The 25,287-nt window shown below is 38.6% G+C and overlaps 1 protein-coding gene across 1 annotated transcript in view; it reads left to right on the top strand.

Annotated features, from left to right (window-relative positions):
* The window catches only part of CNIH3 (cornichon family AMPA receptor auxiliary protein 3), a 53,101-nt gene that overhangs the window by 3,968 nt on the left and 23,846 nt on the right, over window positions 1-25,287 (top strand). Inside the window, exons 2-3 of the mRNA XM_065834937.2 lie at window positions 21,860-21,928; window positions 24,838-24,885. Coding sequence (XP_065691009.1) covers window positions 21,860-21,928; window positions 24,838-24,885 — 117 coding nt within the window. The remainder of the gene's footprint in view (window positions 1-21,859; window positions 21,929-24,837; window positions 24,886-25,287) is intronic.

The raw sequence follows: 25,287 nt of genomic DNA, 5'->3' as shown, positions 1-25,287 counted from the left end.
ACTACATAATTTTATATCATTATCTAATCAAGTTGTAAATTCAAGAACAAAGTATATGGTCTTCTCATTGATGAACACTTTGTTTTGCTGTTTTCAATGCTTTTTCTTCTCTGTAAACAGCTTTCTACTAATCAGTTTTACTCCATTCCTATACTATCTTGAACCAAGATTTAGCTTCCTGTTAACATTTAACTGAGATATGCCAAGCTTTGACAAACCACACTCAGTTCTAGTGTAGCTCCTCAGATTTCAGGTAGGTTGTGTATGAAGTGAAGTTGACCGAAGGTGACCAAATTGTGGTTTATTTGTCATCACGTAAAATGTGACGTGCTTGTGTGAAGTCCCACCTCACTGCAAATACATTAGTTTTGGGTAATCTGTGTCCTTCCATTTTTTAATGTTTTACTATGAAATCATCTGCTTTGAGATTTATTTTTTTTTTTTATTTTAAGAAAAGAACTTTGCAAAATGTTCCATTTTATAGTGCCACACTAAAACAATTCACAAATACCAAGAACATTACTCTTTAAAAGAAGAATTTCTGTGGCTGACCGTCTCTTTTTAACTCGTACTGGCATATCTTTGAATGTGTGTGATTGCTTTGTAACCAATAGTACTTAAACATTGTCAGAAAGTTTTAGGAATATCATGCCAGTGGAAAGAAATAATAGTGCCTGCCTGAGAAATTGTACTAAATTTGCTGGGCTTTTGGAGTATTCTGATATAATTATGAATTCAAATGACTCTGGGAACACCTCTCTGGAATGGCAAGAGTTGTGTGCACTGAAGTTGGTGACAGTTACTTGAACCAACTGTAAGACGAATGAAGTAGCAGAACATTGAAAATTTTTAATGTTTTATACGTTTTTTTTTTTTTCTTAGTTTTCTTTTGAAATTTGTGGATAGTATGAATCCTGATAAACTATTTACTACTTACTTTGGCCTGACTTAACAGTTACAAGTTCACAGGTACTCAAAACCAGTGGGAAGTAGTGATTGAACAGAGTAGTATAGGCTAAGATGGAGTTTTAGTTTTAAATTAAAGCATCCATTTTTGCGAACACCAGGGAAGGAAGCCCTTCTGTGCTGTTTCTGCTGTTGGCTTTGTGTGTTGTGTTTAGCAGACAGCTTGAATTATCTATGCCTTGTTTTCTCATTCACTAAGTGTGGGTAATAGAATTGAACTCGAAGTACTTTATGTCATTTTATTTAACATATATCCCTTAAATGCCTTTGCTTTCTGACAGGAGGTGCTGTGTACATATACGATGTTGCCACTTCTGTTACTTGTCACTGCACTGTCCTGGTGATGTGGACTGCATTTTATTAGTACTCAAGTTGCAGTAGTTTAGGAACAAAATTCAAAGCTCTTCAAGATCTGTGTACATGGAATTTGGTGAGTTTTCGGTGTCTGTCTCACTCAGTGCTCCTCATAAAATTCCTAGCCTAATTTTTGATGATTTGTACAACCTTCGTTTTAAAGATAGGTAAAAAGTACACAGAAGAATCACTTAAAGCTTGGGTGGATAGCAAATTCAGTTGAGGAAAGCGCTTTGGTCACAAACTGGTTGCTAGTCTATCAATGTTCTCTGTGTTTCAATGTCTTGTTGTTTCTGAAGCTTTGGTTGGGAGAAGAGCTAGCTGCCATACCTGAAACCAATGAAGAGATCCATGAGATCACTTGAACCTCTGAAGGCTGCCAGTCAACTCAATTTAACCTATTTACAATGCTTTAGAGCCTGTCTTAAAAAGGAAGTAATTTCCTTACAGACTTGTGGTCAAGCTTGAATTTTCTTTCAGTTGTTGAAGTTCAGTGCTGTCCTTTAATAAGTAATTAATTCAGTTCTCTGAGAATATTGGATAATTATGTGATTAAAAATAAAATCACATTAAGGTTTGATGAACAGGAGCACAAATGCTGTTGCTGTATGTTATACATATTTCTTGAAGATATTATTTCTTCTATAAGTGGCTAAACACATTGTCCCTGAAGGTTTCATAGTCATGACAGCTTCAGGAATGAGTCTGAGATTTCCACTCTTTTTAAAGACAGAGCACAACCAGATTGGTCTGGCTATAACGTAGCTTGACAGTTCCCTTACAACTTTTCTTTCAGAAGTTTGTCACATTAATGCTGACAGACAGATATTAAGCCAGGCAGCACAGGCTGTGGAGAAAATGTTGGAAAATAAGTATATTTCAGTTTAGTTACCTTGTCATGCTTAAATAATAATTAAAAAAAAAAAAATCATGGAAGTGTTCGGGCTTTACTACAGGCTTTAATGCTGTGGAAAGATTAAATTGGATCTCTGTGTATGCTTGAACTGTCATGATGAGATTTATTTGGAAAAGGTTTTACATTGTGACTGGTTGCCACTGGCTGTAATTCCAGATGCTTCACAAGTCACAGTGACTCCATTACATGTGTAAAATGAATTAGTCTGTGGAATCTTATGCCTTCTGCAAAAATGGGCAGAGAACTATTTAAACATTATTTGATCGTCACATATCTGATTTGTTTTTTTGTTTTTTTTCTTGGTCTTAAGATTAGTTGGAAAATGTACTTACTAAATGGATTTTATATCCAAATTGGTAAATAATGTATTTCTAGTTGTTTTTTTTGTTTTTTTTTTTTTTTTTTTAAATGGCTATGCTCGTTAATAAGCAAGGCAATGGCAATACAGCTGTCATATTTTATTAGACTGTTGAGTACAACTCTCAATTGAGTCTGAGGCATGAAGTTATAGCTCTTGTTATGTATATTTGTTTTAGACACCATATATTACATTAGATCACACTTAAAATATTGAATTCAGCCCTCAGACCTTTGGCTTAGTTGTTTCCCCCAACCCCAACATAAATATCCTTGTATCAAAATATTTTTTCAGAATGAGGAAGAAGCTCAGCAGAGAATAAGAATCTTCTTCTTACAGACACTAGACCTCTCTTTGACCTGTTCCTCTTCCTCAGTGCCTCTGACAGGCGGTTCATTTATAACCAGTGTTGCTGCTGACAGCTGGAGGTAACTCTACCAAGCAATGGAACTAGGTCTCAACTCATGAGCTGGGCATACTGAGGGACTTACCCTTCTGGAGGCTGGTGGCTTGGAAAACTCCTCCACTTTCTGTGGAACCAAAGTCTCCTATATGAAAGATATAAGAATTACTATTATTTCTACTCTGCAAATAGAAAGTCACCTAAAGTCACAGGACAGAGTCAGCTGATGAGGTAAAGGCAGAAGAATGTCAAATACTACTAGATTTGCTAGATCAGCTGCTGTTGTTTCACAGTTGGAAATTCCCATCCAAAAGATGAATTTGTGATTATGATGCTGCGCAGAGAGCAAGAGAGATGTTTGTTGACAATGGTTCTTGTGTTCCTTGATAATAATTATAACTTTAGAAATATCCAGTTCCTGTAAAAAGAAATAATAAAAGGTTCATAGAATCATTTAAATTGGAAGTGACCTAGGAATTTGTCTAGCCAAATCTCTTCTTCAAGGTGGGCCTGATTTCGAAATTAGGCCAGACTGCTCAGGGCCTTGTCCGGATGATTTACGAACTCTCCATGAGTGGAGAGTCCACAGCCTCTCTGGGAACCTGTCTCAGTACTTTATTCCTGTCACTGTCAACATTTGGTTTCTTACATGTGGTTGGAATTTCTCTGGATGCAACTTCTGACTTTTGTTTCTTGCCCTCTTGGCGCATGCCTCTGAGAAAAGCGCTGTGCTGACTTCTGTCTAACCCACCTCAGAAACAGAACACAGCAATTAGATCCTGCCTTAGGCAAACCTACTTCCCTTAGTCTCTCCTTGTATGTCACGTGCTCCAAACTTCTGTTGTCCACCAGAATGACCAGGTCCTTTTCTGCTGGGTTGCTCCCAGGCAACCCAGTCTATCCCAAGTGCAGGATTTTGCCCTTGGCTTGGTTGACCATCATGAGCCTCATGCTGGCTGGTTCCTCCAGCTTGTCCAGGCTGCTCTTAATGGCAGCTGTGCCCTCCAGTATGTCAGCTGATCTCCCCAATCTGATGTCATCTGCAAACTGGCCCCATCTGTCTCATCTTCCAAGTCATTGACAAAGATATCAAACAAGACTTGCTACAGGATTGATACCTGAGGAACTCCACTTCTAAGTGGGCATCGGTCAGACTTCAAACCAGTGACCCTTTCAGTCTGATGATACAGCCAGTTTTTCACCTTGAAGCATGTACATCCTAACCCCCCAGTTTGCGTACAAAACTTTTCTGCTGGGGTGCAGCATCTGCCTCTTGCTCAATGTTACATTGTGTGCCCAGGAAAATTCAAGGGAACATCAGTACACTTTGTGAAGGCACGACAAGAGTCTTTATATTTTTCTCCACTTCCCATTGAAAAAGTATTACTATATAAAGCAAAGATTTATTTTAGAAATGTTATTGTGAAAAGTTACATTAGAAGGCACTGAAAAATCACAAAGCATTTACAATGGAAGTAGGTTTTCTCAGCAAGATGCTGCAGGACTGCTGAACTTGCAGCTCCAGTTTTGAGAATGTAAGAACATGAAGCAGAACATAAGGGAGATGAAGAAATAGTGCCTTTATTGAGCTGTCCCATAGCATACTGCTCTCAACTCCTCACCAATGCAATAGATAATGAAAAACCTTTGGTTTAGTTTTGGGTCCTTTTGTATTTCTACACTTTTGTGGGTCATGTTATATTCTAGCTATCAGAGATAGATATATATTTTTAAAAATGTATAAAATTTTAAAAATACAGCTGTAAGTCTAAGATAAGCACAACACTGGAGGAACCAAAGTTTAAAAAATTAAATCTACAGTAGAATGGTAAGAATTAATAAGCTCTAGTCCTTGCAATTCTCTGGTAACAGATGCTGCACGAGTGACAGGCATTGTTGATACAAACACCATTTTTTAATTTTTTTTTTTTTAATAGAATGACATTTGATTTTTGAATGCATTTAAATGCCAACCATCTTCGTGCTCTGACTCAGTCTTTCAAGTGTTTGACTGTTTAGTCAATCTTCTGTTTCATTATTATTTTATTGCATTAAGGGTTCTGACTAAATAGTTCACATCATATCATCATCTAAGTATAAACCGCCTGGTACATTCACAGAATGGGCATTTATGAGCAAGCATAATGAAGGCTCCACCGAGATCAATTTGATTGCATTTGCTCAAGAGTTGTTCTTCCCTCAGTATTATATAAACACTATTAGCAGATCCTTTAGAAAATTGATTTGCTGATCATTTAAGTGGTAGACCTATTTGAAGTTGTGCTGAAATGTATCCTTAGCCTTAATCATGTAATTAAACTAATAAGTTTCATAAGAAGATAGGTGAACAAATGAGAATGTTTTTTGAGCTGCTGTGGTCTTGTGTTCAATGTTTGGTCATTTTTACTGGCTGCTGTCTCCCCCTTGCCCTGTTTCTGCAACCACAGCTGCATTGCTGCTGTGTTGCTTCACCTTGCCTTACCCCTGCAAACACATCTGTGTTGCTGATAGCTGTTTTGTGTGTGTCTTGGCCTTGGAATTATTTCCTCCGAGTTCTGCCTGTCTTGTTTTTGGGGGGAAAGAAAGAAAACTTGGGAAGATGTTGAATCTGATCATCCCTGCCTGATGCCACCTGCATTAGAAGAGCCCCTTGTCCTGCCTCTTGCTGGTCCATCTGGGCTCCTGTGCTGCTGCTGGGATGCAGGAAGCACGGATCCAGCAGCATCCCTGCCTGCCAGCCCACAGCGGGCTCCGTTCTGAGGCAGCACTGGTAGGACCCCACTGTTGAGTGGGTAACAGGGAATAAAAATGGTGTGTGAAGGAGGGAAAGTGGTTGGACAAGAGGAGATGGCCTCAATTTGTGCCAGGGGAGGTTTGGATTGGATATTAGGAAAAAATTGTTCATGGAAAAGGTTGTGAAGCACTGGAACAGACTGCCCAGGGAAGTGGTGGAGTCCCCATACCTGGAGGTGTTTAAAAGGCGTTTAGACAAGGTTCTCAGGGACACAGTTTAGTGCCAGAGTTAGGTTATTGTTGGACTTGATGATCCTGAGGGTCTTTTCCAACTGAAATGATTCTATGAAATGAGAGAGCAGGAAGGAAGAGTCCACAGAGAAAGAAGTGAAGGAAAAAGCAAACGAGGGGAAATAAAAAAAAAATGTGTAAGAGACTAACAAGAAAGAAGATTGTCTCCCAAACAATAATCCTGTGTTCTCAATTATTTGAGAAAGGTGTCTGAATCCAGAGTGTGGTTAAATTCAGGCGGTGAACATTTTTGGACAGCCTGTGTAATGAGTCTTCTGTGTGGGTATGTGTAATAAGTGACATGCTTGCACAGATTTAAGTTTTTTTAGCAACAGACCCCAGATGCCCTTATGTGTTTTCTGGATTTTGGTGAATGTTCATAAATCACTACTGGTAGGAATGGAGAACATGAGAGAAGGGAAAAGAAGTAGCAGCAGCAATGCAAACCTGTGAGGAAATCGAAGGCACTCAGTGTAAGGAGCTTGTGGGGGAAAGGAAGGTAATGCTTCTCCCAAGCATGTATCAGGAAAACAGAAATTAAAAATGTCAAAATACTAACTTGTGACTATATGCAGGAATCTTTGAAAGCTCACAAACATAATGAAATGTGGTGATAAGATTGTAAACTTGCTCAGAGGGAGCACTAGCCAGCTGGCCAGTGTCTCATCAATGACTTATCTCACTGCTATTGGAAAAAAAATAATCTTCTCTCTTGGTCTCATTCTCTTGCCTGCTTATTCGGAGCAAATATTTTTTTTTCTAGTTGTATCTATTCTGGCATATTTTCCCCTCTGTTTACTACCTTTTTCCTGAAGTTATTTTGCAGAAGTATCCTGTTTATTCTTAGCTTTGAGATTTTTGTCTTTGTGCTCTTAACTAATAGAAAAAGTGCTTCAGTTCCTTTTGAGAACAATTTGTGAAGATGGAGCTTTGTGGCTTTAATGTGTCTGTATCTTTCTCCTCGCATATCCCCTGTACTGTAGGTTTGATGAGAACAAAAAGGCAAGTAGAAATATTGTATGGGAGCACATTGCATTTAAGGTGGGGTAAATTTGAAATTATTTGTAATTTGGAGGAAAAACAGGGCCAGAAGGATCTGTTTCACATCTGTAGGTAACCAGCTATATTGCTTCCAGCCAGAGTTAACATATTGGCCTAATGTGACCAGGATACCACCCTTCCTCCTGCTTTCTGCATCTGGCCAGCCTTTTGTATTAGGTCTTTCACCAACTCAAGTCTAGCCTGTCCCCAGCTTGGAATGGAATAAGCTGGGCGGTGAAGAATCTAGCCTATACAAGTAGATGTACAAGCCTGTATCAATGAATCTGTGGTATAGAGGTAGTGAGAAATATGTCCTAGTTGTTTCATTTCTGATTGTGTTTTCTTAGGTGGTATGGAGTTTAGTATGAAGAGAAGCAAGGACAAAGCAGTGCTCCCTTTTGTGCTGAGTTCCCCAGCTTCTCCTGGGTGTGGATAGAAAATAATGCTGTTTTCTTTTCACCCTGCTTGGTTGAGGGATCTGCAAAGCAGTTTATGTGCACCAGCCATTAACTGAATCAGAGCCACAAACCTGAAGTCAACACCTCAGCTGTAGAGCTTGGATCCAGACTCCCATAATTTGCTCTTGGCCCATTGAGTAGATTAAGACGAGGGGTAAAGCTTTGGCCTACCTTTATACATCTGCTTGTTCAATTTATCTACAAATGTGGTCTTTGTTTTCATCCTTTCCAGGACAGAAGGTAAAGCTGGTGCAAGAGTCTGTATGACTTTTGCTAGGATGCCCTTACTTAGCTTGCTGAGTGTGTGGCCTTTGCTAGGAATCCACACTGTAACAGATCGCTTTTCAAAACAGACCTGACTATCAGGTCGAGCTAGTACTTAACTAACAAGTGACAGCATTCCTGATGCAACATGTCAATTTGTTGTCACAGGCTCTGTGAGTAACGGATCTTGGGGTTTTGGTGCTGAACTGAAGAAATCAGAAGCAGTTAAATACTGAAATGTTTAAAAGGTTTTGATCTTGTTATTTAAATGGAATAATCTGTCTGATTTAGAAAGAATCCACATAAAATACTCCATTGCATGTGGGAGGAGGAGTCCATATGCAGGGCAGAATACTGGTGGCATGCTTGTATTGAAAGTACAGAGAGTGTGGGAGATTTATACTCAGTTCCCTTTGCTACAGAGGTTCAACCTGTATTTTCCACAGCCTGCAAAGGTTCATAGATTTTTGAACTGTTTGGGCTGGTGGGAAACATTGTCAGACATTTGTCAAGCACTGGGACAGACTGCCCAGGGAAGTGGTTGAGTCACCATCCCTGGAGGTTTTTAAAAACTTATAGATGAGGTTCTTAGGGACATGTTTTAGTGCTGGATTTAGGTTATGGTTGGACTTGATGATCTTGACAGTCTCTTCCAGCCAAAGTGATTCTATGATTCTAAATCCTCTATAAGTTTTTATTGGGAGAACAAAGTGAGCTTACATACAGCCACTTGGGAGTACCAACCTCAGATCTGTGGCCTTTGAGACCCTGATGACAGGACAAGGGGTGATGATTTTAAACTGAAGGAGGGGAGATTCAGGCTAGACATGGGGAAGACATTTTTTACAATGAGGGTGGTGAAACACTGGCCCAGGTTGCCCGGAGAGGTGGTAGATGCCCCATTCCTGGAGACATTCCAGGCCAGGCTGGACGGGGCTCTGAGCAACCTGATCTGGTTGAAGATGTCCCTGGTCACTGCAGGGGGTTGGACTGGATGAGGTTTGAAGGTCCCTTCCAGCTCAAACTATGCTACAATTAGCTTCATCACTGGCCTGTAGAATGTCCAGAGACAGGTATCCTGCTAGAGGGAATGGCCTTATATTGTACAAAATTCTTATATAGAAAAATAAGGGTAGGTGACTTGCCTCTCTAATCCCTTCAGTGAAATGTGTATTCATGCACTGTAGCATGATACCAGCAGTGGAAATGACGCTGTTATCCCATGTTTCAAAAGAAAAAAGAATAACCTGATAGTTCAGGTTGTCTTGTGAGAGATAGGAGACATGATTTTTAGGTCAGTTGAGGCATAACAATTATTTGTACCACACTGAATGTAATTAAATTTAAGCAATGCATCTCCATGTATATGCAAGTTTTTTTCTATTCAAAACCATGTGGTGTATTCACCAATTTTGTTGCTAAATTATTTTTTCTTATTAGTAGTAACAACTGTTTGTATCCCTTTAAAAAAAGGTTTTGATTCACAGAATACTGCTACTTTCTGAACTGTTTCCATGTACTGAATACAGTAATGCAAGGCTTAAAAAAAAATTGTGACAACAAAATGATGAAATCCTTTGGGGCAGAAAGGAAGCACAGCAGCCTCAGCTTACTTTAAAAATTCCTCCTCTGCTTGAGGTGTGTTTTGAAATGCATTCTAGCTGCAGGGAACAAAACTATTAGCCTATTTAGAAACAGCTATATTAGCATCATCTCTCCTGCACAGCTTTCTTGCTTGTCTTCCTTCTCTTAATTAACTGCAGTTTATATGGGCACAGCTGATTTTTACCTGGCTGGATTTCAGCTGGTTTAGCCTGGAAGAGAGTGAGTGGGCATAAAGTTGTGGTATAAGCTCAGGTAATTTCTGAACTCTGTGTTTGGGGAATAGGTGAGACTTAAGTCTCTCTCCTGCAGGGGAGAGTTGACATCTTGATTTCAGTATAACTGGGGAATGTATTTCAGTGTCTGTGGTGAGGAAGTGAAACTTGTGTCCAGAATGCTGTTATTAGTCAATAAAACTGTTTCTCCTTGCAGTTGGAGGAAATGATTTTTAAAAGTGTCTTTCATAGCAGTTGTAGAAATCTGTCAATAGATGCTTGTCAAATCATCCTTCTGGGAATGTTGTGTTTGTGACAGAATTTTGCAGCTGCTAGTGTTTTTTTCATTGTTTTTGTCAAAACTAATAACAAGCGAATTCTTTACATTCCAAAGTCAGGTTGCTTTTTCGAATAGTTGTCTGCAATATTGCAATAATAACCTGTAACCCGTGGAGATAGTACCTTTCCATTCAAAGCACTCAAAGCTCTATATGGTATGGTTGCGTTCATGAAGATAAATTTCTGTCTTTTTCACAGCATGGATGGACTTTTTCATTCTTGTACTAATAGATGGACTGTTTCAGGTGCCTGCCACATAATTATTCTTAGTGGTTTATCTGGTACCTCTCTACAGACTTGGAAATCTCATTTTGCGTAGCTGAAGCAATAATACTGCTTTTTTCCATCTATATAGTTTTTTTGTTTTTTGTTCATTTATATAGTTTTTATTTATGCAGGGAAATAGAATAGTATAACTATACAAACTGGTATGTTTGTGCACGTGTGTTCTCAGCAAGGGAGCCTTCCTCTATGTATTTGCTTCAAAATTTAATTAGGGCAGTATAATTATACCTGTACATTTCCATAGATAGATAGGAAAGCCTTTTGAATCGCGTTTGCATAATGGAGATTCTGTTTTTAATTTTGCATAGTGGAGTTTCTATTGAAAAATACTTAGGATCTGGCTTAAATACTTAGGAAATTACAATAAGATTTTCATGTCTGTAAAGTTAGCTTAAGCTTCCAGTTAGAGCATAAAAGGTTTAAATCATGTTGGCCAAAATATAATATCCTTTTACAGACAAAAGAACTTCAACTGAGAGATGAAGAGTAGGTGCCCAGGTATATCTTTGTGCAGCTGTGGGTGGAGCCACAAGAGCTTTGTTTGCATTAGCAATGTGTTTGGATTTCTGTGTGGAGAGTTGTTTAATACTGTCAGCATATGAAATTCAAGTTAAGTAGAGCAAGGAAATGCCATACAATTGTTAGTGTGAAATCTGACAAATAGAACAATTTTCTGCCCTTGAGTGATTCTGAAATCATTTGCAATCCTAATCCAAAAAGGCACTGCTTAAAGCAGTGCTCTGCTCTAGTGATGAACAACAGTACAATAATCAGATAGACATACACAGTTTCACTTCTTATATGTTATTAGTCTACTGACAGTATTCTTTGATTCCCTTAATATTTTATATGGTGCAGCAATCCAGAGCCTTCGGTTCTTCTGCCACAGATTTTGTAAATCATTTAATTTCTATGAGCTTTGTTTTTTCCTCTTGTATACAAAATGGAAATGATACTTTTGCATTTGTGAAGGTCTTAATTGCCTTGAAGGGGGCATCGTTAGTTATTATTTTTTACTTGTGTTATTGTGTGGTTAATTAATAAGTGTAATATTCAGAAAAGTAAATGCGCTGGGGAGAGATAAGAGAATAAAGGAATATCTCTCACCTCACTTTCCTCTCTGCACTTTATTTGGCTGTAGTATGAAGATTCTCATCAAAACCAGCATTTCACATACACTGGCTTTGGAAGCTCCCAAATTATATGGGTAGGTATGATGAAAACAAAGGTTTGATCCTTTTTTTCTTGTTTTAGTAGGAGATGTTTAACAAGAAGATAGAGATAGGGAATAAAATATGAAGAAGAGGATAAAATTCTCTCGCTTTTGAGGCAGGTTACCCATTTATTAATGTAATTTTGAATGATCTTTCTAAGCAATTGCTGTCTGTCACTCTCTAAAAGAGAAGAGCTCTTCATACGAACACAGAATCAGGGGTGATTTCCACTGGAATTATACTTGACAGTGCAAAGAACACTCCAAATTATTTTGCTTTATGTCCTGTCCTTGCTTCATTGATCATGTAACTGCAGCTTCCAGAGGGATTTGAGCCTCACTTTAAATATAATTAAGATGCAAATGTGCCCCAATATGGCAACTTGAAATACCAGGCAGGTTTGTAGCTGAGATCATATGGAGGAAGGCAGGGAACTCAGTCATATGAGATAACATCAAGACATTGACTGATACACCCATCTGGTTAATGGAGAAGTGCTGTTACAAATATCAGAGCACTTGCTGGGTTTGAGAGATAAGCAGTTAAAAATGGCCAAATAAAGGGGTGAGGGAAGGAACATTGCCAAGGATAGGCAAGGATTAAAGGTTTATTTTTTGATACAAACGTGGGTTTGCATATTTCAACTGTTAGGATAATATATCCATGTAAAATTACAACATGAGTAATGTTTAAGCTGAATGATTTGGGGTTTTTTCCTTTCCGACTCTATCTAGTACTTTTTCAGGGCATGTACGTTTAAATTTGTGCGTATTTTGCAGCAATCTGGCTGTTACAAAAAGGCACATGTTATTCATGCCTGTCATGGGGGTTAAGACTGCACTCTGAAAGTTTGTGATGTGAACCAAGCCGGCAATATTTATTGACTCTGTTAACAGGTTCCTTATCTGCAGTACAAACCCACACAAACACTGTAGGTATTTGGCCTACTGGGCTTTCTGAAGCCATTCTGAATCTGAACTGCTGTCTAAATAAGCAGATTTTAGTGCATCTTTGGATTATCTTTTCAAATAAGGGATATTGAAGTCCATAAGTAGCAGTGGTGATATCTGCTGGTATAAAACACCTTCAAATTTCTATGTAATGGACTGAATGCCATCACTAATTTGAAAGTTGCTGACTATGGAGACCGTTTCTAAACCTGTCATATATAAATTCCTGCAATGTGGCATTGATGCAGGAGTGGGGACCAGAGCTGGGTCAGGCCTCTCTGCTCACACCGTTCCTAATCAAACTGGAGTTGTGGTGATGCAGTCACATGGGTGTCTTGCAAGCAGCTTTTCTTATCTCTTTGGCCACACCTTGACCTTCACGGTGGATTTTCCTGCTTTCTGCGTCGTCTCCAGAGGAAATTTGTGCTGTGCTTCCCTGCCAGGGACACCTCTTCTGTTGGGAGGCAGCAGTGGGCACAGAATTTGCCCCTCCTTAGATAGCCAAGAGGAGAATGTGATGTCCCCTGAGCTTGCTGGATAACCAGGTGAAGCCTGAAACAGGAACCTTATTTCACCATTTAAAAATTTCTCTTCCACTCGTTGTGCCATGGTGTTATTCATGGCCCTTTTCTTGTTTTCATAAGGATCTTCCTTTGTCTCTCGGCTGCTAGAAGTGAGGGGTTAATAATGCAGGGATAAGTTGATACACGTACCTTATGTGTAAAAGCTTTTAAAGACATTTGGCAAGATGTGACTTTTTAAAAAAAATGATTGGTTAGATCTAGTTTCTTTTAGCAGGTGTCAGGATAAAAAGCTTCAGACACCCAAGAGTTAATCCACTTACATTAGGAAAAATATGAAATAGAGATACAGTGCCAGCATCATTTAGCTCTGTTATTAATTCCCATACAAGGGCTGTAATGCATAAGATTTGTGTGTGTATGTGTGGGCTTGTATGAATGTCAATTAGCATGAGCTCAGATGGAGTTTCTGCTGAATTGAAGACAAATGTTTTTGGTGTTGTGCCAATTTTGATGGAAGTTCCCACAAAATAAATCTTCCTCATTTTACTAAGTAGCTGTTGTAATGAAGCAGCCCTGGCAATGATACACGTTGTTTGTGGTATCTATGCAATGAATTTAAGAGTTAGGAGAAGGCTCCCAACTTTCAGAGCAGGTCTGTGTTGTGTTCCAAATGGAGTGGTGAAAAGGGAAATAATTTGCCTCCTCCCTCTCTTTAAAATGAGCTTAGGGTATTTACCACTTGGACCTTCTGATGTGGTGTCTGCAGAAACTGGGGGCTAAAGCTGACAGCCCAGGAAGTCTCCTCTGGTTCTCTTCTCTGGATTCTGTTTTGAAAATTAATAATATTTACTGGCATTACTGTTTCATTACAGGACAAACAAGAGACTTTGATCTGTAAAGGAAGATAAAATGCTTCAATCTCTATTAAGCAGTGTGTTTTGTTTAAAATAAATATAATGGAATATTGAGCTATTTCGTATAATCTGATTTTCCTAAAACCAAAATAAATTCCAGAGCAAAAATACAGTGTTGGAATAAAACTTTGCTTTCTGTTTTAAATATGGAAATTCAGAATTAGTTCATTGGAAATGCTGGAAATATTTTTTCTTCTGACTTAGAGAAAAAATGTTTTTGAAAACTCTGATATGTATGTCTAGACCTCTTCTTACTAAAAGTGAGGATCTGATTGCTTGTGCTGTTTAACAAAATGCTGATGGTAGCTATTCTTTCCAGGTGAAACTGGAGACTAAACCAAATCTGTAATGTTTCCTTGAAAGTTTGTATGACTTCCGTGTTTTGACTTCCATGTGTTGGTCAAACTGTAGTTTAAGTTTTATTTTCTTCTGCCCTAAATCTCCGGTAAATTGTAATAGTTTGTTTAACAAAGAACTGTTACTTTCTTTGAGATCTTTTTACACTCAGAAACTTACTGGGGCCATGAGTGAGGACAGCTTTGTAAACTTGTAATATTGAACAACTCCAGCTTTTTAAAGTGAATATGCTTCAGTATCAGGCCTGCTGAAATGATGAGTTTACTATAGTGACGAATAATTTTGTGTTTTTTCAGTGGGTCTGTAGGTTGAACCTGTGAATCTGAACATGAAGCAGCTCTGAGGCTTGCCAGGAAACCTTCATGACCTTTGTTAAGTACAGATCCAATGCTGGCTACAGACCATTAGTCTTAGGAACATGAGTGGGTAGTACCATGTAACATTCTTGTTTCGTTCTTTCTTAGTAAGATATAAAAATTCCCTCTTTAAGAAGTGAAAAGCAGAGAGTTATACTGATCTGGAAATTTTCTGAGGGGTGTGAAAGTTAACCCAAAGACTTGGAACAAGATTATTTTTCAGCTGCTTGTCAGCATATAGGACGATGCTCTGCAGCATCAGCCTCTGTGTTTAGCCGATTTCATTTCTCTTGAATTAACTTGGGCAGTAACAGCCTATTTCATTCCCTCTTCTGAAGGGAGAAGGTGACTTGTGAAGAGAATCTGGGAACGACTCCCCCATTGCATGTCTCCCCAGCTCCAGGTGTTCTAGAAAGTGAATCAACTGATAACCCCTCTGTCGTGAAGAAATGTAGGTCTGATCTGAAAGCTTTGTGCATATTCTGAACTGTGAGCCTCCATCCCTTCCATGAAGTTAATTTCCTATTTAAGTAGTTATAAAATGTTTATAAAGTGCATATGCACACATTCTTGATGTTTTCCTATCACTGTACCTTCATTTTTTTCTTGGATGCCCCTTTTTTGAGGGGCTGCAGGTAGATGATATAGTGCAACAGCAGGCTGTGTTTTTTGCAGCAGAAATTCTGTCCCTTCTGCCTTCAGAGGTTGTGAAGGCAGAGCTGCGCAGCTCAGTGGCAATCAAGATGTTGTAGGAAGACAGTGATTTATTACAATACAATATAAAATGAGAGCTGGACACCATTTCTTCTGAGCAGCCAGCTCTTGGTTTCAGGACACCCCAGCCCATCAGACGTTTAGTAATGTTCAGTAAAAACAAATGACAAATAATATGCTGAAGCACTGGCAAGTTAAAAAAAAAAGGGTACTTCCTGTCATAGCACAACCTGCATTCCATCCTTTTTCTACATTTCTGAATGGAAGCAGGACACATTGCTCTCTGGTGTACTCCTGTACAGTTCAGCATTGTGTAACAGGATTTGTTCATATTGCAGGCAGAATTTTTTTCCCAGTGATTTGATTTCATTTTTTTTCTCCTAGTCTAATGTCAGCACTATATTGTGTTCTTAAAAGAAGACTGTCAGATTGATTCAGACCTGGTTTTAGTAATCTGTGGTTCTGTGAGTGCTGAATTTAGGAGGAAGCCGTCCTGGTGAGGGGAAAGAAGACAGTACTTAAAGAGGTTCAGATCTTACATCTACATTACTTGATGTGTCATGTATGGTCTCTGGGCCATATCAAAGACAATAACATTAACGAAATTATTCTACAGTTAACATGTCTTATGATTTATAGGATATTGCAAGAATATTGAATGTATTGTGACCAACAGCCACTTAAGCTGAAATGACCCTTCTCACTGGAGATCACAATGGAGGTGTTGACTCAGAGGAATCCTTGTGGAGGGGGAAGGGTTTTCCTTGCTGTCTTTACAATGCTTGATAGCATGAACCAGATCAGTTCAACCAGAAGAGAAAGAAGGAAGAGGAACAACCATCTTGAACAGATGTTCACCAATCCCATAGCTAAATTTCTTGTTCAGATTAATTTCATATGATGACGAGAATTGGATAGCGAAAATTGGTCATTCAGTCTGTTGCTTTGTCAATGTCACCATTCTCTGTATCTCTCGGTATGCTTCCCTTACTCCATCGTGTGAAGACAGTGATTTCTAGAATCATAGAATCAGTTGGTTGGAAGAGACCCTCAAGATCATAGAGTCCAACTGTTAACCTGGCACTAAACCGTGTCCCTAAGAGCCTCATCTGTGTGTCTTAAACACCTCCAGGGATGGTGACTCCACCACTTCCCTGGGCAGCCTGTTCCAATGCCTGACAACCCTTTCTGTGAATAAATTTTTCCTAATATCCAGTCTGAACCTTCCCTGGTGCAACTTGAGGCCATTTCCTCTTGTCCTATCACTTGTTACTTATGAGAAGAGACCAACACCCTCCATGCTAAAACCTCCTTTCAGGCAGTTGTGGAAAGTGGTAAGGTTTCCCCTCAGCCTCCTTTTCTTCAGGCTAAACAGTTCCAATCTTCCATTCCTCATCTTTCATCATCTCCCATTTCAGGTCCTTTTGCATTCTGACCTGGCTGTCTCTCACATGTTCTGTCTGTTTCTGCTTCTGCTCAACAAAATCCAACAGTAACTCACCCAGCTTGTATCAACATGGCTCAAACGTGATAAATGTTCAACATTATTTCCCAAGCACAGTAAATATGTCTATACAGCAGTTGACGGGCAGGCATGAAGTTTAGGAGCACAGCTTGCTCTTAAACCTGTCCCCCTTCTGTTTGTGTGCTGACTTGCAGACAGCCCTTGAACTGCTGATATGGGTGTTGGGAAACCTGTGTATGAGGGTGGAGGGGTAGACAAATTGTGTAAACGAACCATTAAAGACAGTGTCTTCAAGATGGGATTGTTGTCTATTGACAGGGTGGTGACGAGGAAACATATGTTAAGTGTTACTGCTCTGTTCTGTGGTTGGTGGGATTGTCATCAAGTTCTGTTCCATCTTAACTTCTCTGAGATACCAACAAGCAATAATATCCAACTTCTTTGCTGTCACTGAATTCACACCCACACCAACTCCACTGCCACCCTAATATGTAACATTCTCAATTAAAATGTATTTCTGTAAGAGCTCAGTGATTTAAAAAAAAAATTATCTTCCCTGAAAATGAGAGAACATAATTAATTCCTGCCAGTAATAGGTGAAATTTTAAGTTTGATGGGTGCATAAACATAGGAAGAAAACAAAATTCCGATTCAATCTTATGTGAATACTTCATTATTCAAAGCTGTTATTGTCTGGAGAGATGAGCACAGAGAGTGTGGGTAATGAAAACAAGTTTTATAAATATCATTGCAATTGTAGCTGTAATGAAACATAGGTTGTCATCACAGTCGCGTCTGTTCAGTTTGTGTTTAAACTGGGCCAAACTCCTTGCTGAATTATGCTTGGAATTGGGAGAATTGCAGATGGTATGAATCACCAGAGAATGCAACCAGTATTTTTATAAACCTTTACTTGTATTAGGTGGATAACACCCACAAGTACACTTCTATCACCAGACAAGAAGCATGGCAGTGGCAGAACAAACCTCCTGCAATATTTTCCAATGTGGAATCACAGGGAAGATTCCCCAAGTCAGAAGATAGTTCAATATCAATTTTCCATTCAGTTCCTGGCCCCTTTCTGCAGTAATGATATAAATTATTGCTAAACATGATGATGTTTTTTTTTTCCTGATATAGCTTTGCAACTAGCCAGATAACTTAGTGTGGTGGTTTTTTTGTTTGTTTGTTTGTTTTCTTTTCCTTGGAATTCCTAAATAAATATAACATGGATCTAATCGTCTTTCCATAAAGCTGTGTACAGCAGTAATATTTACTAACACAAATAAATTTATCCTCTGTGTAAGATCAGTCCCTGGCACATGTTTCTAAAATGCTATCTGCTCAGCTGTCTGCTTAGCTTTGTGACTGGAGGCTGGTCGTTTTTCTTTGGAATGATCTTTTTATTGTGTGGCCTTTGGAGAGATTTGGTTGCTGGTGTCACGCATATGTATGTTTTGTAGTCTTGACTGCTGCCCTGGATCAGATTAGATTGGATAACTGAAATACATTGGTCGGTTTATAAAATGCATCCATTTACACAGACGAAATGATGCCAATTTAAACAGTGGAGTACCCTGACTGGAATTTCTTACGTTGTTTTCCTCCAAATGAGCTACTCTGTCAAGTTGCTGACGAGAGCAGCAGTTTGGGAAGTGAAGCAGACCCTGAGTGTACTTGGATGCTGTTGCAGAGTGCTCAGCAGCTCTGATGGGCTGATGCTTGGGAATCGGGGAGCTGTGCTGCAACCAGCCGAAATGGAATTGGGCAGAAGATTGTTTCTCTAGAGTACGGTTAGAACACTGCAGCCCTTGTGAAAACCATGTGAAATACTTGTGGAGGCAAGTCATTAGTTATTTGGGGTTTTTTTGTAGGGAAAAATGACAACTGTGGCCACACATGCCCTAGGTCATTAAAGTGCTACACAAGCATGCTTGTAATTGAAAGTGGACAATGTTTCCTAATTAATTACATAAACGATGCTGCAGCACAACCCAGCCTCATGTTCAGTAATACAATATAATTTGTTGTGAAGTTAAATAGTGTATTGTGAGCAACTGCCAATCTAGAAGCTACAGTTTTGTTTCTATTGTTTCTCATTTGCAGCACACAGCATTGTGAGATTTAAAACCCAAACCACAAACAAACGAAAAAAAGCCCCCCCAAACTTTGGGAGAGATTCTTTATATTCCTTCTAGTTGTGAGCCTACCTAATATTAGTCTTTCAAGCTTTGCACTGTGACTGAGAAATAGGAATGTGTTTTTTTATAAATTAAAATATATTTGTCATGTCGTTGCTGGATTTCTGTTCCTGGGGATTTAACAAAACATAAACTATTATGGAACTTTTATGAAGTAAAACACTGAGAGTTGAGGAGGATTTATTTCTGTTGGTGTCCTTCAAGAGAGACACTGGAACTTTTACTGAAGAACCTTCTCTCCAATCCTGTGTGCTTGATACCAGACCCCAATCTGTTTCTTGCAGGTGTGGCAGGAATGTGTCTTAACTTTGTCATAATTTGCCCGCTCCCCAAGGGTTTTTCTGTGACATTGTTGTATTTACACTGTCTGGTTCTGTGAAAACAATGTGCTTAATACTGTCAGATTTGTTTCAATGCACTTAGACATAATGCAAATATAAAATATAAAATAAATCGCATATCAGCAGCTGTCGTTTAGGATTTCTTCAAGGCTCAGCTGCATTAGTTAAGACTAGCTCAACAGAGTCCTGCCTTCATGGTTCTGGTTTTCAGAGCTACCTAGTTCTCTTTCATCTAAGCACACTTCAGGGTTATCATCTTGTCTTTGTGTTCAGTGAATCTTAGAGGCTTTCCTGGGCTTCTTGAAGGGGATCCATCCTGTGATTCCAGTATTTGGGTTCCTCATGGTGTTGTCACAGACCAGTCTTTCCTCACACCATGAGCTGGATCTTGCACTGGCTGCCATATCATGATTGTCTCCAACTCCTGCTTACTGTTACCGACTACCAAAAGGAAGGTGCAGCACAGTCACTCTTTTTCTTTTTTTCTTCCTCTTTCCCCTTCCTCTTTCCCCTTCCCCTTCCTCTTTCCCCTTCCCCTTCCTCTTTCCCCTTCCCCTTCCTCTTTCCCCTTCCCCTTCCTCTTTCCCCTTCCCCTTCCTCTTTCCCCTTCCCCTTCCTCTTTCCCCTTCCCCTTCCTCTTTCCCCTTCCCCTTCCTCTTTCCCCTTCCCCTTCCTTCTTTTTCTTTTCTTCTTTTTCCCTCAAGGAAATTTCAGCTCATCTCTACATTCATAACAGAAAAAAGCTGTTACCACTGTACATTATTAAAACCAGTTGTCATTCAACGCTAATAACAGGGGTTTTTTAATCTCAAAGCTACATCTGTAAGCACCAGTGCGGTGAAACAAAGAGAATTTGAGGGAGATGTGCAGAACCTCAAAGTAAATTGGTGTTACAGCCATGAACAGGGACATCCTTTCCCCTTTCTGTCAGTGCTGATGTTGATACCCAATTACGAACAGAAGTGTGTGTGTCTGACTTGTGTGGTTGTTACCCTCTTAACAGTTGGCCCAGCTTGAGAATATGAAGACCTGTTCAAGAAGTATTAAATATAGAGATGTCATAAGCCTTTTTCTTCACAATTGTACGCTGACTCTCTCACGGTTTCTGTTATTTGCTCCTTTACTTTAGTTTAAACATCCCTCACAGATCTGATTCCTAACTTGTAGAGATACTGCATCCGTGGGGAGAAATGCTTCACTTATAATCATGTTTTATAGTTCTCTTTGTGGCTTATTCTGGCACTGTGACTTGTCATAGTTGAATAAATTGAATTCTGCAGAGTGCTCTTGTAAAATGCCACACTTTTGATTTTATTAATAAATGCACTTCAGTGTGATGAATGCAGCATTAGAGTGGGATGCAGAGTAATGCTTAGATTTGTGGATGGTAGCTCTAGATTTTATTCTCAAGCCTCTCACCAGATTATTATATCAATCACAGGTAGGTCATTTTCAGGATTTCTGCTCCTGCATTCCATATCTGTAAAGTGAGTTTATTTTACCTATACAGCAGGTCTGTGGTGACACCCCGTTGATTATTTTTTGAACAGTTGGGTAGCAGGCACGCTGTAACATCTCACAGAATGGTTGTTCCACTCATATGCCAGTTACCCAACAGCTGCCTTGTACTTCCATCATCTTTTTATTGAGAACAAATACTTTCCTGGGTTGTAAATTGTCTGAAAAGAAATAATTGTTTTAACATATATTAATATTTATGTGGTGTCTGTCAGAGTGAGCTTTCATTCCTCGGATGAAGCAAGCAGAAGGAAAGGTATTACCAGAACACAAACACAAAATAAAGAACATGCTTTGAGATTTTTGAATGAAATATGCTGAGGTGTTTTCTTTCCAAAAAACTATTATTGAGCATTATTATTTTTATGGACACTCTGATGTGCTGTACTTTAAAAGCAGGCAATAATTACCAGTGTGTCTGAATCTATCAGTTGATAGGGGAAACTAAAAGACATGAGCAAAAGACATGTCTCCATTAATGAGGTCTGAGGTAAAGGTTCTAAAACCTGATGGAATTTAGGAAGGGCATGTTTTGCTCGGGAGTAGTTTACCTTTTGAGAAGTTTACTTTATAATGAAAAGAGACTTAATAATAATTAAGCTGACACTAATTGAGAATTGATAACTGAAGTACGTTTAACAACTAATAAAAAGGGGCTATTGCGTATGTATTAAACCTGGAATGGCGTATCTGATGTGTTGCAGTGTTTTAGGCAGCTAATGACTTTTTCCATCAAGTGTGGAGATGCGTTCACTTGTGAAATAATTTCATGTTGTTTTGGAAGTTTGAGAAAAAATTATACCTGATATGAGACAAGAAATCTGGAAAGCAACAATGCTGAAAAGGCTATAGATATGATTTTACAGAGTGACAGATTAATGGGTTCTCAGTGCTGTATGTAAGAGTATCCCATGTTTTGTTTTAACTAGTTAGTTCTCAAAGGAGAGTATTGGGGAAGCTAATTTCCCATATTTTCTCTTGAAAGGAAGGAAGGGAGGTGATGCATCTAACTAAGCCCTAAAGCAAAAATAAACATTTGGATAACCATTTATTAAAATATTTGAAAAAACTGTTTTTCAGATAATCGCCTTTGATGAACTTCGGACAGACTTCAAGAGCCCAATAGATCAGTGCAACCCGGCCCATGCAGTGAGTACAACCAGGGGCTTGCTAAGCAGCGGCTGCTAAAGACAGGGAGACACACACTGAGCTGTCAGTATGAGTGTGGAAATGGACGAAGAGTCTGTTGTGAAGTTAACTGTAATTTGGAAAATTGATTTATTGGGCTGGTTTTAGGAAGCCAGATGGCAACTCTTTTTGCTAATAACTTTCCTTTTTGCTGAAGGAGGCAGGAGAATAATTTGGAAGTTCAGAAGCTGAAGGATATATGATGTGATGCTAATGCTTTCTTTTTATCTTTTCATTCTATGGCATGAGTTTTCATTTTTGACATAATTTGCTTTCTCTGTGTTCAAGCATGGGGTGACCACCTTCTCCCACACCGGATCAATGAGTCAAAAGCTTGAAGAGATTTGATAAAAGGTGCATTCTTAGATCTCTCCGTCCCATGGCAGGGTCCTAAATTGTCCCGTGCTTTAAGAGTAAATAACACATTCTGCTGCATCTGCTCTTGAAAAGGTTAAATATCAGCCTGGGACTGTAAAATTGGTTTTACCTAATGAATGAAAATGCAACTCATTAAATATGAAAATTCTTCTGTTAATTAAAGCTGTAATCTGGGGTGATTTAGCTGACTACAGTTATTACAAAAATGTATCAGATTTGTACCACCAGAACTGAGAGCTGAACTTGGTTCCCCATCTTCTCACTGGGAATTACAATGATTATGACAGGTGTTTAATTTGATCTCTACAGATTATCAAGTTATTGTGTTGCCCACAAATTATAACCAGATTCAGTAGCTTGTTTGCGGTACTGCTTAGACCACTGATATTAAGCATAATCTTTACGTAAATCTTCAAATAAGAAGGCTTGTTTACTGTTCACCAACACATAAGCAAAGAATGAGAATAGAAGAAAGAAATTATATGAAGAAATCCTATGAAGGGCTTCAATTGAAGTAATCTGGTTTTGAATTTACTGGAAGTAATCTGATTTTGAATTTACTTTATCTGCTTTCACTTCCCATCTTCAGAACTGCACACAAGAAATATGTATTTCTATGTACCAAATTCCAGTAATTTATTTTCTTCCTTAAACTTCTAAGATGCTCCATGGAAATAACTTCCTTTTATTTTAAAGTGGTAATGGAGCTGGTCTCCAGAATTAAAAAAATAAAGTTAGTAAGCCCCTGTTTCAATCATATTAGTGATATAATCAAAAAGTTCGTTATAGAGTTTCTAGTAAGACACAGCAAACTATTCTGTGATCAGTTGATGTATTTCACTCTCTCCTATGAAACTTTCTGTGATAACTCGAACAATACTCTCAGATTTTTTTCTTCTGCACAGTATACATGTTGATGCCTTTTATATTGACATAAAAGGAAGATTTTTAGCAGGTATTTCTTATTTTTATGTCTTTGGTCAAGAGTATTTTCATTTTTCCCTATGCATAGTTGCTCATGCACATATTCCATATATTTGGTGGGGTACTTTTCTTTATTGCGCTATAAGGATGTTTGATGTTTACTTAAGTATTTTCTACAGTGTTTTCGAGGCAGAGGATAGAGCCTTTTTGACAAGAGAAGGCTGAATTAGAGAGAAATCAGAGACAAAGACAATGGCAGTACTGAGAATTTAATTAAAATTTCCTGGTTTCCTCTGTTACCTGCAGTTCAAAGATGGACTTCCTACTTCTCCAAGGCCAGCTGCAGTTAGGCATCTGTCCTCTAAAGAGAATTAAGAGGATTATCTTTTCCTCTCCATGTACTTCCTACTAAAGGCAAAAAAGCTTTCTGCAGCTTCACAGGCACATCCACATGTCCATTCTCATGCTTGCAACTGGGAGTCTGAAATTTCTGAATCTCTTTTAGATCACAGATACCACAGAGAGGCACAATGTTTGTCTGGTGCCTATCAAGCTTCCACTGTCTCTCCAAAATAATTCTTTTTTTAAAAAAATGACTGAAACTTGGGGACAGGAAAAGAGACGTTTCTTTGGAGAACAGAATCAGAACTCAAACTTGGAGCAAATGTAAAACATTTGAAAAGCAAAAAGCTTAGGGAGAGTTGGCTTCTCACATTGGTATGTTACATTACCTGTTTAAAAAAGGTCATTATTCAGAACATTTTTTTTTCCATGTCTAAATGAAAATACTACCAGGTAGTCTTCTGAGGACAACAAAACCACTCTGCCTTCTGCATTGTAATCAACAGTAGAATCTTTCACAGTTACTCTAGTGGTGGGGTTATGCAGAGTGAAATCTGATTTTTCTAGTGATTTTTCTCATTACAAGCTATTTAAAAGAAAATTTGTCTTGAACTTCTTTCTGTGGATCAAGCTCAGAGCATCTTTTGAGTCACAGTGCTTGATTAGAGTGACTTTCAGTATTTATGAATGCATCAGTTTTTTAACATGTCATTTCTAGGACATTTCAGAAATTCTTCACTAACGGGTTAAATTCTAGTATCACATATTGCCTGGGCATACTCTTAGTGATAGAGGATGGGCTCCCATACCAGCTGTGCAGTTGTTCTTTCCATTCAGAATTACCTTCAATCCAGAGGTTGGGTACCTGAAAATGCACTGTGGTATAGATTGGCACCATTGCATAGAGCCACAAATGCTGACTTAAAAAGAAGTTACAACTTCTACAACTTCTACTACAACTAGGCCCAAGGCTAACACAGGCTGGAATCCCCAGTTTATAGTGTTACACCTAGTAAAATTGAAAAAATAACTTATTGGGACTTTGAAATGGGTCAGTCATTTGACTTGCAACCAGTAGGTAAGAAGTGAATACTATTGTTTCAGAATAATGTGTGTTGCTTCCCTGCAGACATTAATTTTGATACTGACCCGTTGTAATTGTAATACAGTGTCTTAATTCATAACACCAGTTAATCTTTCACCTTTTCCCCACTTTTTCTTGACAGAGAGAGCGGCTGAGAAATATTGAGCGCATTTGCTTCCTCCTGCGAAAGGTGAGCATAAACTAGCCTAGGATTTGTGAAGTTTATGAGAACTAAAGCCATCAAGTGGTCATCTGCATTTGTTTTCTCTTTGAATGATCCTCACACTCCATTGATGAAAGGCTGAGTTCTACTGCAGAATTGAAAGTCATTATGACCTTGTATGGAATAAGTAGGACAAACTATAAAAAGTTAATAGAGGATTTCTGGATAAGAACTGAAATTTCAGGGCATCTGCTCATTCATTTTGGAACATGTTTTTCAAAGGGAGTGAATCATCCTGCAGTTACAGCCTGAGGTGCTTATAGCTCTATAAACTGATATTGTTGTAATACAGGCTTTAGAAATACCTTCTTTCATTTTAATAGTGGCTTACTATTTGATAAACTAAACATTTTATTAGCTACCTATTTA

The sequence above is a fragment of the Patagioenas fasciata genome, chromosome 3 (assembly GCF_037038585.1).
Source record: "Patagioenas fasciata isolate bPatFas1 chromosome 3, bPatFas1.hap1, whole genome shotgun sequence".
Classification (NCBI taxonomy): domain Eukaryota; kingdom Metazoa; phylum Chordata; class Aves; order Columbiformes; family Columbidae; genus Patagioenas; species Patagioenas fasciata.
Note: the sequence above shows the minus strand (reverse complement) of the source record. Positions and strands in the feature narration are given on the sequence as shown.